This window comes from Bufo bufo, chromosome 5, assembly GCF_905171765.1.
Source record: "Bufo bufo chromosome 5, aBufBuf1.1, whole genome shotgun sequence".
NCBI lineage: Eukaryota > Metazoa > Chordata > Amphibia > Anura > Bufonidae > Bufo > Bufo bufo.
In genome coordinates, this window is record NC_053393.1 from 37,973,256 (window position 1) to 37,988,082 (window position 14,827).

Genomic DNA, 14,827 nt, shown 5'->3' on the forward strand with positions numbered 1-14,827 from the left:
TAGACGCCACATCTTGGTCTGTACAGATCACTTCACTGCAGTTATCTGCTTATCATTACAGGCAGGATTAGAATGACAGATATTATATATATATACAGAGAGATAGAGAATCCACCATTCACAGGAGCTTATCTACTCTGCAGAGGTCATAGAACATGCCTAAAAAACTCTCCCAAAGAAGGCAATGGGGTCAGCTCCTGTCCATTGTGTCTATGGCCCATAGTGGCTGCTGTAAAGCATAACCACTCCGGGAGGATGGCTGCCCCCATAATTATGTTCAGAACTTAGATTAAGAAAAACTGCAATCAGAAAATAGGTTACACTGGCTGACTTGTTACATGTGCGCTCGGCAGCTGAAGACATCCGTGTTGGTTCCATGTTCCTATGTGCCCTCATTGCTGAGAAAAATTATGTTTTAATATATACAAATGAGCCTCTAGGAGCAACGGGGGCGTTACCATTACACCTAGAGGCTCTGCTCTCTCTGCAACTGCCACACCCCCTGCACTATGCCCTGCCAATCAAAGTGCAGCGTGTGCGTCAGTTGCAGAGAGGGCATAGCCTCTAGGTGTAACGCCAACGCCCCCGTTGCTCCTAGAGGCTCATTTGCATATATTAAACCATCATATTTCTCAGCAATGCGGGCACATAGGAACATGCAGGGGTGGGATTCAAATTTTTAACAGGTTCCCTACTCAATGGCAAATACGAGGCGTCACAACACGTTTACATATGCATACACCATATATATATATATATATATAACACACATACACATAAATACACCATATACATGGTGCACATACATAAATCCCCCATGTATACACTACACACACTTACCACAATACTTTTGAAAAGCCTAAGGAGCTAAACTATCAGTGTTGCGCGAAGTTTTTTTTTCCCAGCGCTGGCCGACATCTCTAACCCTCCCAATGTCTATCTGTACATGTCCCAGCCCTGCTTAGTCTCCATTGTGCCCCCCACACAGTAGTTATGCCAGATCTGGGATGGTTGGGAGGTATGCATACATAAACAGACTATATAGACACTACACTCATATAATCACATATACACCATACAGTATATAAATGACCCCTAGGATACACTTACAGTAGATTTACCTACACCATATACATTTATACACATTTGTTCCTGGCACTAAAGACATATTTGCAGACATATTATATTCTGTGCTATCCAGAATGCAGCACCACATACCTCTTACATCAAGTGACTTCTCCTCTGATGCAGACCTTCTCTTTCTTCATCTCCTCCTTTGAGAGCAGACCGCCATGATGATTTTCACCCATCTCTCATCTCTGCAGTTTGACAAAAGACATCTTAGGTTCCTACTTTTCCATCTTCCTCCTACCTTCTTAACAACTCACCTGCCACCTTCAATAATAATAATAATGTGCACTAATTCAAAAATGCTCCCGTTCTGTGTGCCAGGACAAAAATATTCCCTTCAGTTCCCCCAGTTGAGCTAATGTCCCCATAGTGCCGCTATAATGTGTGCAAGTATAAAATACCCCTATATAATGTCCCTAGTAAATGCCCACATAATGCTCCTCTCCTCTTCCTCATAGTGCCCCCATAATGTGCCAGTATAAGATTTCCCCATAGTGTCACCCAGAATGTGCCAGTATAAATGCCTCTTCTTAGTGCCCCCATATTGTGCCTATATAATATGCCCCCATAGTGTTCTTCCCCCCAACACCATAGTGTCCCCATAATGTTCCAGTATAAGATGGCCCCATAGTGTCCCCCATGATGTGCCAGTAATGCCCCCATAGTGTCCTCCATGTGCCAGCGATGCCCCCAATAGTATCCCCCATGTGCCAGCAATACCCACAGTAGATGACCCCATAGTGTCCCCAAGGATGTGCCAGTAGTTGCCCCCATGTGCCAGTAATGCCCCCCGTAGATGCCCCCATGATGTTCCAGTAATGCCCCCATAGTGTCCCCCATGTGCCAGCAATTCCCACAGTAGATGCCCCCCATATGCCAGCAATGCCCCCAGTAGATACCCCCATGATGTGCCAGTAATGCTCCTATAGAGTCCCCATAATGTGCCAGTAATGCCCCATACTGTCCCCTATCATGTGCCAGTAATTCCCCCAGTTGATAAAATAAAATAAAAACACTAACACTAATACTTACCTCCATGCTGGTAGCGATGCAGGCCTCTTCCGGCCTGTGTCCTGCGCAGTACAAATCTCGGCTGAGGTGGACGCGATGACGTCATCGCTCCTCCTGCGCCAGCCTCTGATAGCCTCTCCCCGACCTGCTGCCGAGCTCCAGATTGGGATTCAGCCAGCAACACTGTTCTCCCATCCGGCTGTAATTTTAACAACTGGATCTGGAGAACCGGAGCGAACCGGCTGAATCCCATGCCTGTGAACGTGGGACCAACACAGATGCCTTCAGCTGCCAAGCGCACATGTAACAGGTCAGCCAGTGTCATAGGGACAAAACTGCTGACAGATGCCCTTTAACTGGCAGAAAAAATGTTTGACACATTTCCTTTAAGGGGCGCCGTCACCGGGTGCAGATGCATCCTGGAGCTTCTCTACTATTATCAGTTGGATTGTCATTTGAGTAACTTCCCTAGATGTATCAATGTGAGAATGATTGTAGCGGGAGAGGGGGCGTTGTGTCACCTGTGATTTTCAGCCTGCGGGAAGGAACTGACAGAATGTGTCACTTTACAGAATACGTACCGCTATAATGCAGTCAGTTTACTACGAGGTGGCGGCTCACTGAAGATTCTGTGTAAGTCGGGAACTTTATCGTCGGGTTGCTAATCTAATCTCCCTTCATGCTCTCTTTTGGATCTCCTGTGTTTTATATGACAGTCTTGTGCAGACTATTCATTGATACCTGCCGTCTGTGCTGTACCGCCAGATATGTCAGCTCTGTGACGATGACCATGTACAGTATGTGGCCAGGGTGACAATGTACTGTACACTCTGAGGATGCTGCTGTCTGCCTAAAATAGAGAAGTAGGGATCGACCGATATCGATTTTTTTTAGAGCCGAAACCGATAACCTGTGAACTTTCAGGCCGATAGCCGATAATTTATACCGATTTTCTGTGCATTTTCATTTTTGAAAAAAAAAAAAATAATATTCTGTTACGGCGTTCACCGTGACTTTTCGGACGTGGCAATATGTGATATGTTTATTTATTGTTTATATATTTTATATGTAAAATTGGGAAAGGGGGTGATTTATACTTAATATTTTGGTGTTTTATTTTTTTATTTAATAACTATTTCCCCCCTTCGGGGCTATAACCTGGGATCTTTTTTATCCCTTGTCCTATTCACCCTAATATATCTCCATTTGGGTGAACAGGACTTCACAATCTCCCTGCTGCCCTGTGCATAGTGCACACAGCAGCAGTGAGATTACCATGGCAGCCAGGGCTTCAGCAGCATTCTGGCTGCCATGGTAACCGATCAGAGCTCCAGGTTTTTACACTGCTGGGGCTGCCACTGCCACCAATGAAGAGGAGGGGACCCTGTGGCCACTGCCACCAATGATTTTAATACCGGGGGGGTGTGAGGGGGCGCACTGCGCCAATGATTTTAATACTGGGGGGTGGAGAGGAAGACGCATTGCGCCACCAATTACTTTAATACATGGGGGGGTGGCGGGGGCGCACCAATGTTTTTAATATTGGGGAGGGTGCATTGTGCCACCAATGATAATTAACGTTTAATACAGGAGGCGGGTGTGTCGGCGGCAGAATCACATAGCCGGCACCCTGCCTCTGACAGGGAGCTGCGATCAGCGGCAGCAGTTAACCCCTCAGGTGCTGCTGATCGCAGCGCCCTGTCATATAGGCTGGGCACCGCCTCCTGTATTTGTATTAGACGTTAACTTACTTTCATTGGTGGCGCAGTGCGCCCGCCCCTCCTTCTCCCGTCTCTCCTCATTGGCAGCGCGGCACAGGGGGGAGGGAGAGAGTGACTCCTTCTCCCCTGTGCTGCTGAGGGAACATGAGCGCGCTGACAGCAGCGCGCTCATGTTCTGTGATAGCGGGCTGGACGCATTATCGGCAAGGTTAGATGCCGATACCAATAAATTAGAAAATCATGAATATCGGCCGATAATATCGGTAACTCTGATAATCTGTCGATCCCTAGTCAGAAGGCCTTCTAACAATGTAATGAGACGTGAGGCACAGGAAACCTCTACCTGTGATTAACCTTGGCTCTGCAGTCAGTATATGGAAAATGAAGAAACTGCCTATAGCCCTAAATAACCCCTCCACCCTTCCCCCAAAACAATTAGCATTCTTTTCATCTTTCAGAGCTGCATTTACGATTCTGCAGAATTCAGAGCTCATACCTGTCAGCACTCCTTGCTAGTTCAGCGTCTACACTGATTGTACTCTGGTGATTTGCACTTATGACACGGGCTGACCTGTTAAATGTGCACTTGGCACCCGAAGGCATCTGTGTTTGTCCCATGTTTATATGTGCCCGCATTGCTCAGAAAAATGAGGTTTTATATATGCAAATGAGCTTCTAGGAGCAACGGGGGCGTTACAATTACACCTAGAGGCTCTGCTCTCTCTGCAACGCCTGCGCCCTCTCCACTTTGATTGACAGGGCCAGATAATGTAAATGTCATCACGCCTGACCCTGTTAATCAAAGTGGAGAAGGAGCAGCAGTTGCAGAGAGAGCAGAGCCTCTAGGTGTAATGGTAACGCCCCCGTTGCTCCTAGAGGCTAATTTGCATATATTAAAACCTCATTTGTCTCAGCAATGTGGACATTTATGAACATGGGACCAACAGAGATGCCTTCTGCTGCTGAGCGCACATGTAACAGGTCAGCCAGTGTCATAGGTACAAAACTGCTGACAAGATGCCCTTTAAAGATATTCAAATCTACAAGGTTGCTGACTGTTGCCAATTACAACCAGCAGAATTGTGAATGCTGCTCTGGAGTATAATATGGGCTAATTTAAAATCTTAAACAGCTGACTTTGTGATATATTATCTACATTTCATGTACATTAGATTCACATACAAAGGGACAGTATGCATATGCGATAAGCAAGATGCAGCCACGTAATATAACTAATCATGTATTCGTATCTGCATTGTGTTTTTCCATTCATGTCATTTTTTTCCGATTTTCCACAACTCTGTGTTGACGAGAATCACGTGTCGTATACTCTATGAATGGAGTGTCATAGAAAAAGAAGACATTAATCTTTTGCCGTGGTGTTAGAATTGGGGTTGTATGATTACACTGTGATGAGCGGATGAATATTTAACCGATGCCTGCGGGAGTGAGTGAACATGATCATGATTTACTTGTAAGTAATGTTTAATTAGTGTTCTGCTTTTTTCCTCCTTGTCTCTTATTTGCTTCCCTGATCGAAGTCTAGGAGAGTAAGTTTTATCATTTGTCGGTCTGACTTCATTGTCAGCTTATTCCCCATATTCACTCCTTCATATTCTCAAATTTGTTTTATTGATTTTCAAAATCAGCGACCACAGCTATCTCTAGTTTAGCCCACAAGAATTTTAGTATTATATAATTGGTCCTTATGATCAGATTAAGTTCTATAATACTGTTCTCTATATACAAGAACTAAACTGCTATAATACTGCACAATATCTATGAAAAAATAACTACTATAATACTGCTCCTATGTACAAGAATATAACTACTATAATACTGCCTCCTATGTATAAGAATATAACTACTATAATACTGCCTCCTATGTACAAGAATATAACTACTATAATACTGCCTCCTATGTACAAGAATATAACTACTATAATACTGCTCCTATGTACAGGAATATAACTACTATAATACTGCTCCTATGTACAAGAATATAACTACTATAATACTGCTCCTATGTACAAGAATATAACTACTATAATACTGCTCCTATATACAAGAATATAACTAGAATATAACTACTATAATACTGCTCCTATGTACAAGAATATAACTACTATAATACTGCTCCTATGTACAAGAATATAACTACTATAATACTGCTCCTATGTACAAGAATATAACCACTATAATACTGTCTCCTGTGTACAAGAATATATCTACTATAATACTGCTCCTATGTACAAGAATATAACTACTATAATACTGCTCCTATGTACAAGAATAGAACTACTATAATACTGTCTCCTGTGTACAAGAATATATCTACTATAATACTGCTCCTATGTCCAAGAATATAACTACTATAATACTGCTCCTATGTACAAGAATATAACTAATATAATACTGCTCCTATGTACAAGAATATAACTAATATAATACTGCTCCTATGTACAAGAATATAACTAATATAATACTGCTCCTATGTACAAGAATATAACTACTATAATACTGCTCCTATGTACAAGAATATAACTACTATAATACTGCTCCTATATACAAGAATATAACTACTATAATACTGCCTCCTATGTACAGGAATATAACTACTATAATACTGCTCCTATGTACAGGAATATAACTACTATAATACTGCTCCTATGTACAAGAATATAACTACTATAATACAGCCCCTATGTACAAGAATATAACTACTATAATACTGCTCCTATGTACAAGAATATAACTACTATAATACTGCTCCTATGTACAAGATTATAACTACTATAATACAGCCCCTATGTACAAGAATATAACTACTATAATACTGCCTCCTATGTACAAGAATATAACTACTATAATACTGCATCCTATGTACAAGAATATAACTACTATAATACTTCTCCTATGTACAAGAATATAACTACTATAATACTGCCTCCTATGTACAAGAATATAACTACTATAATACTGCTCCTATGTACAAGAATATAACTACTATAATACTGCCCCCTATGTACAAGAATATAACTACTATTATACTGCCCCTATGTACAGGAATATAACTACTATAATACTGCCTCCTATGTACAAGAATATAACTACTATAATACTGTCTGCTATGTACAAGAATATAACTACTATAATACTGCTCCTATGTACAAGAATATAACTACTATAATACTGCTCCTATGTACAAGAATATAACTACTATAATACTGCTCCTATGTATAAGAATATAACGACTATAATACTGCTCCTATGTATAAGAATATAACTACTATTATACTGCCCCTATGTACAGGAATATAACTACTATAATACTGCCTCCTATGTACAAGAATATAACTACTATAATACTGTCTGCTATGTACAAGAATATAACTACTATAATACTGCTCCTATGTACAAGAATATAACTACTATAATACTGCTCCTATGTACAAGAATATAACTACTATAATACTGCTCCTATGTATAAGAATATAACGACTATAATACTGCTCCTATGTACAAGAATATAACTACTATTATACTGCCACTATGTACAGGAATATAACTACTATAATACTGCTCCTATGTACAGGAATATAACTACTATAATACTGCCCCTATGTACAAGAATATAACTACTATAATACTGCCTGCTATGTATTAGACTATAACTACTATAATACTGCTCCTATGTACAAGAATATAACTACTATAATACTGCTCCTATGTACAAGAATATAACTACTATAATACTGCCTGCTATGTATTAGAATATAACTACTATAATACTGCTCCTCTGTACAAGAATATAACTACTATAATACTGCCTCCTATGTACAAGAATATAACGACTATAATACTGCTCCTATGTACAAGAATATAACTACTATAATACTGCTCCTATGTACAAGAATATAACTACTATAATACTGCTCCTATGTACAAGAATATAACTACTATAATACTGCCTCCTATGTACAAGAATATAACTACTATAATACTGCTCCTATGTACAAGAATATAACTACTATAATACTGCCTCCTATGTACAAGAATATAACTACTATAATACTGCTCCTATGTACAAGAATATAACTACTATAATACTGCTCCTATGTACAAGAATATAACTACTATAATACTGCTCCTATGTACAAGAATATAACTACTATAATACTGCCTCCTATGTACAAGAATATAACTACTATAATACTGCTCCTATGTACAGGAATACCACTAGGTAGAAATTAACTAATTATCATGGTTTATTACGTTATACTTATCTATTATAGTGAGCATATTGCAGAAACGAGTTATTCACTTAGATGTTTTTCTTTTGTGTATAAATCATGGTATTTTTCTTTCATTGTAGGACTCCCAGAGCAAACAGGGAGGGTACAGTATGCACCAGCTCCAAGGAAACAAGGAGTACGGCAGTGAGAAGAAGGGCTATCTGTTAAAGAAGAGTGATGGGTAAGGGCTAGGACTTTATACACCTGCATGGACTTGTGCCCTGGTGTAACACCAGCTGTATGCAGTGCCTCATAAACCTTTATGTTCGGATCCGTTATGCTGGCCATAGACTTGTATTATGACGGAATGACTCTAAAGGCTTTCTGTTATACATCCCGTTCTTGAATTGGCTTTTGGTCCGTGGTCACAGGATCCATAACGCAATTCAGCGGTAACCAGAACCGAACCCAAACTTCTAAAACAGAAATTCACTCATCCCTAATCCTGAGTTACATCCTGTATTGTACTCCAGAGCTGCATTCACTATTCTGCTGGTGCAGTCACTGTGTACATACATTACATTACTTATCCTGTACTGATCCTGAGTTACATCCTGTATTATACTCCAGAGCTGCACTCACTATTCTGCTGGAGGAGTCACTGTGTACATACATTACATTACTGATCCTGAGTTACATCCTGTATTATACTCCAGAGCTGCACTCACTATTCTGCTGGTGGAGTCACTGTGTACATACATTACTGATCCTGAGTAACTCCAGAGCTGCACTCACTATTCTGCTGGTGCAGTCACTGTGTACATACATTACTTATCCTGTACTGATCCTGAGTTACATCCTGTATTATACTCCAGAGCTGCACTCACTATTCTGCTGGTGCAGTCACTGTGCACATACATTACTTATCCTGTACTGATCCTGAGTTACATCCTGTATTATACTCCAGAGCTGCACTCACTGTTCTGCTGGTGCAGTCACTGTGTACATACATTACATTACTTATCCTGTACTGATCCTGAGTTACATCCTGTATTATACTCCAGAGCTGCACTCACTATTCTGCTGGTGCAGTCACTGTGTACATACATTACATTACTTATCCTGTACTGATCCTGAGTTACATCCTGTATTATACTCCAGAGCTGCACTCACTATTCTGCTGGTGCAGTCACTGTGTACATACATTACATTACTTATCATGTACTGATCCTGAGTTACATCCTGTATTATACTCCAGAGCTGCACTCACTATTCTGCTGGTGCAGTCACTGTGTACATACATTACTTATCCTGTACTGATCCTGAGTTACATCCTGTATTACACTCCAGAGCTGCACTCACTATTCTGCTGGTGCAGTCACTGTGCACATACATTACATTACTTATCCTGTACTGATCCTGAGTTACATCCTGTATTATACTCCAGAGCTGCACTCACTATTCTGCTGGTGCAGTCACTGTGTACATACATTACATTACTTATCCTGTACTGATCCTGAGTTACATCCTGTATTATACTCCAGAGCTGCACTCACTATTCTGCTGGTGCAGTCACTGTGTACATACATTACATTACTTCTCCTGTACTGATCCTGAGTTACATCCTGTAGTATACTCCAGAGCGGCACTCACTATTCTGCTGGTGCAGTCACTGTGTACATAAATTACATTACTTATCCTGTACTGATCCTGAGTTACATCCTGTATTATACTCCAGAGCTGCACTCACTATTCTGCTGGTGCAGTCACTGTGTACATAAATTACATTACTTATCCTGTACTGATCCTGAGTTACATCCTGTATTATACTCCAGAGCTGCACTCACTATTCTGCTGGTGCAGTCACTGTGTACATACATTATTTATTCTGTACTGATCTTACATTACATCCAATTAGTTTTTATTACATGTTGTTACTACTGTACTGTTCCTGGGGTACAGACTATTTTTTGTGCATAATTATATATTTTATTTTTTATGCTCCATCTTTCGCTTTTCGGTTTTCCATCTTTGTTACTGGGAATGTTACCAGCACATGGAGCCTATGCCTGCTGTGTCTTTGCACCGTTAGGTCTCCTGGAGTAGAATTTCCTCGTGTGCCTCAGAAGGATGTACAGATCAGCTGGATAATAATGGATTACACCTCGTCTATTATAACAATTAGCTCCCACATGACGGATGTTATAGTGAAGCTCGGCACGTTCATATGACGGCTGCAGATGACATTGGATTGTGTTTTCTTTTCAGGCTGAGAAAAGTCTGGCAAAGGAGAAAGTGTATGGTGAAAAATGGCATCCTGACAATATCCCACGCCACAGTAAGTACAGTGACTGTCTTAAAGGGGTTCTCCAATGACTAATGTAAAACTGAAGATCAGACATCATATGACGGCCTCTTTCTAACAAAGCTAGAACCAGCCCTGTACCTCACATGGATTCAGAGATCTCCTCATTCATCGCTCTGCTAGATTTATATGGAGATGGTAGCTCAAGGGGAGGTGTGTCCTTTCTGCTGCAGCTCAGGGGGCGTGTCTCAGCTCTCCCTATCACAGCTCAGGAGGCAGTTGAAGGATGAAACTGAGCATGTGCGGCCATCTCAGTGAGCCGGACAAAGAAATAAGGAAAAGAATAAACAGCAGGTGGCGCTATACAGATACATTTTATTGAATAGCTCACTGGCGATGCAAAATTTTTAATTACTTGCAATTATAAAAGTATTCAGATCCAGGTGCTGGTTTGAAAACTGTAGAATATTTTTCGTGGGAAAACCTTATAAAGTTAACTTGTCCTAAGTACATGGCCTAAGGGTTTTCCAGTGTCTAGATCAGGGATCAGCAACCTCCGGCACACCATCTGTTCTGAAACTACAACTCCCAGAATTCTCCTTACACAAAGTGTGCATGCTGGGAGTTGTAGTTTCACCGCAGCTGGGGTGCCGTAGGTTGCTGATCCCTAGATATTGATGAGCTATGCTCAGGGTAGGTCTTCGATATCAGTTCGGTTTGGGTCAGCACCAATCAGCCTTTTTCTGCAGCTGCCGTCACCAGATATAACACATGTGGTGGTCGTGCCGGGTTACTGCAGCTCAAGTGAATGGGAGCTGAACTGCAGCCTGGGCACGGCCACTACATAGTGGATGGAGCTCTCTGCTTCCAGCTCCATCCACCTTGTTTTTTTCCAGCGCCAGCGGGTGTCTGACCCCCACCAATTTGAATTTGATGACCTATCCTGAGGGTTGTCACAATATCTCGAACCCAGACAACTGCTATAATCACATTTTTATGTTGCACCTATTTTTAAGACCTTTTTTGTGTATTTTTCTGAAAAAATTCTGAAATACACTTCCTGTTCTGTAGAGATCATTTCTCAGCAGTCATCTCATTATCATCACAGACACGTAACACCTATGTAGATAACAGAGGAGAAGACACCATTCACCATAGGTGATGGACACACCTCACATCCTCCTCTTCCTTGCACGGTGACCTCTGCACAGGTCACAGAGCATGCCCACAACACTCTCCCATACACTTCATTGGGTCATCCCCAGACCACAGGCTCCTATGGTCCATGTGACTGCTGTAAAAACAAATATCTGAACTGCAGTAAGAAGGCGAGAGCAGCCCCGCAGACAAGGTGACCTTTCTGAATACCCCTCCAGTTTGTGCACTTCCTGTTCCTTATTTTTTTTTTTTATATTAATTATCTTTATTAGTGTATCAAAACAGATTACAATACAAAAAGGATTAAATAAATAATCCGCAACTTCAATATCAATATTTTTTTTTTCCCCCTTATCCCCATACCTGTGATGCGCAAAAAAAAAAAAGAGAAAGCAGTTATCACAACTAATCAAATCTTCCAACCACCCCATATCTTAATCCACTTCTCATCAGCTTCCCTCTGTTTATACATGATTTGCTCATAGTTTTTTACTTCCTGTTCCTCTTGACACAGTCATGCAGCCAATCAGTGAATGGAAAAATAAAATATTATCTCTGTAAGGCCTCATGCACACGACCGTTGTGTGCATCCGTGGCCATTGTGCCGTTTTCTGTTTTTTTTCGCGGACCCATTGACTTTCAATGGGTCCGTGGAAAAATTGGAAAATGCACCGTTTTGCAGCCGCATCCGTGATCCGTGTTTCCTGTCCATCAAAAAAATAGGACCTGTCCTATTTTTTTGACGGACAACGGTTCACGGACCCATTCAAGTCCATAGGTCCGTGAAAGAACACGGATGCACACAAGATTGGCATCCGCGTCCATGATCCGTGGCCGTAGGTTACTTTCATACAGACGGATTCGAAGATCCGTCTGCATAAAAGCTTTTTCAGAGATGAGTTTTCACTTCGGGAAAACTCAAATCCGACAGTATAGTCTAACACAGAGGCGTTCCCGACAGTATATTCTAACACAGGGGGCTGTGCGGATCACAGCCCCCTATAAGAGATAGGGTGCAGTCATGTACACAGTTCGTAGTATATTCTAACTAGAAGCGTCCCCATCACCATGGGAACGCCTCTGTGTTAGAATACACTGTCGGATCTGAGTTTCACAATCTAACTCAAATCCGATGGTATATTCTAACATAGAGGCGTTTCCATGGTGATGGGGACGCTTCAAGTTAAAATATACCATCGGATTGGAGAAAACTCCGATCCTATGGTATATTAACTCCTGACTTTACATTGAAAGTCAATGGGGGACGGATCTGTTTGAAATTGCACCATATTGTGTCAACGTCAAACGGATCCGTCCCCATTGACTTGCATTGTAATTCAGGACGGATCTGTTTGGCTCCGCACGGCCAGGCGGACACCAAAACGACTTTTTTTTCATGTCCGTGGATCCTCCAAAAATCAAGGAAGACCCACGGACGAAAAAACGGTCACGGATCACGGACCAACGGAACCCCGTTTTTTGCGGACCATGAAAAAATACGGTCGTGTGCATGAGGCCGTAAACTAAAATAAACCACTGACAATGTAGAAAAAAAATATAAAAAATGCAAAATGTACATGGCCTTGTGCATTTTATAATTTTTTGGCGTACGAGTTGGTGTTAGAATTTTTCATCTTGCGGGGATGTAAACGTTACCTCGCCGGAGGAGAAGCTTCTGCGCTGTTCGCCGTGTTTAGGCGGATACGTCAAAGCTGAAGCAAATAAATCTGCTCCTCCGAATGTTTCCCATGTGCGGAGGAAAATATTTTTTCTGCAGTTCCCTCGCCATCCTGGATCGGCAGCTGACGCGCGCTGGCAGACGCTCGGGCCTGACAACAATTAGCCAGTCAGTCACAGGAGCCGGGGCGCCGCTGCGTTCACACTGAACAGCTGCTCATGTGGATAACGTGCGGCAGGGTCTCGTCTTCTAGCTGTTGTGCCGGGGCCATTGTCTGCTGCTGTAATCATCATCTTACGTGGTGATAGCGTGAGATCTCCCTGCCGGGGAGGGCGTGAAAACTAATTCACAACGCCCATATGCAATTTACACTTGCCGTCTCGCACAGAACGATTGACACGGTGACCTGAGGGTTGTAATGTGCTGTTCTCATGTTCTCATTTCTCCAATGAGTATTTTGCCCGTGTCAACATACCCTTAGGCCTAAATAAGGGTGAGAGGACTCCAGATTTGGGCTCCCTGCCTACCTTTCATCCTTAAAGGGGTTGTGCAAAAATGGGGGTGCAATCCCCCCCCCCCCCTATTCTACTGGATCTGCAAAGGGAAGATGACTTACCTGCTTCCCGGTGCTGGCTCCCCACCCCTTCTCCTCCCGGCCTGAGATGCTCTGCTGGGCTCCCTCGCTGTAAACATCCAGTTTGGCATCGGTCACAGGCCAGGGCGGTGTCAGGCTCCCCTTGTGACCATGCAACCATTTGTCATGATGCAAGGGGAGTCTGACCTGTGATTGGCTGCAGCGATGTCAAACCTGATGTGGAGCATCGCAGGCTGGGAGAAGAAGGAGCGGGGAACTGATGCCGGGAAGCAGGTAAGTCATCTTCCCTTTGCAGGTTCGGCAGAATGGGGGGAGGAGTTGCCATAAACCTCCCCATTCTTGCACAACCCCTTTAATGGGGCCCATATGCCTAAATTGAACGTCTGCTGAACCCAGAGGACCAGACAACCATCTACTGAACAAAAAATGATCAGGCTGTTGGATTTCAGCATGGCCAATAAACTGCTGCCAAAGGTGTTTCCTGCAGCTTTTTCCCTCTCCCCACTAATGACACATGCACACTCGGCCGAGTAAAGCATGCATGTGTGCCGGAGGAAGAACTGTCGGCCTTATAAGCACCTTCGGAGCCTGCCTATGGAATACTGGAATTTTTTGCCCTCCCCACAATTGATGTCCCTCCTAGGAGATAATGGAAAAAAAGAATCTTGAGCAGGTCCAACCATTCAGCACTGTGGCATCTTCCTAGTATACCAAGCACAGCGCCATGCGTTGTAGAGTGGCCGTACTTGGTATTGCAGCTCAGTTCAACTCACTTGAATGCCACCAAGCTGCGCGAAGGCGTTGTGACCGATGAACGTGACGTCACAGGCTGAGGAAGGGGATGCAGCGCTCGGTCCCTTCTAAAAAACTAATTGGCAGAATTTGGACTCCCAGCAGTCAGATATCGATCATGTGTTAATATCTGGACAGCCACCGCAACCTCTTTAAAGGGAACCTGTCACCGGGATTTTGTGTATAGAGCTGAGGACATGG

The 14,827-nt window shown here is 42.5% G+C and overlaps 1 protein-coding gene across 4 annotated transcripts in view; it reads left to right on the plus strand.

Annotated features, from left to right (window-relative positions):
• The window catches only part of ASAP1 (ArfGAP with SH3 domain, ankyrin repeat and PH domain 1), a 188,508-nt gene that overhangs the window by 140,127 nt on the left and 33,554 nt on the right, over positions 1–14,827 (plus strand). For all 4 annotated transcript variants that reach the window (XM_040431230.1, XM_040431226.1, XM_040431229.1 and 1 more), the window contains 2 exons: positions 8,239–8,339; positions 10,367–10,436. In XM_040431230.1, coding sequence (XP_040287164.1) covers positions 8,239–8,339; positions 10,367–10,436 — 171 coding nt within the window. The remainder of the gene's footprint in view (positions 1–8,238; positions 8,340–10,366; positions 10,437–14,827) is intronic.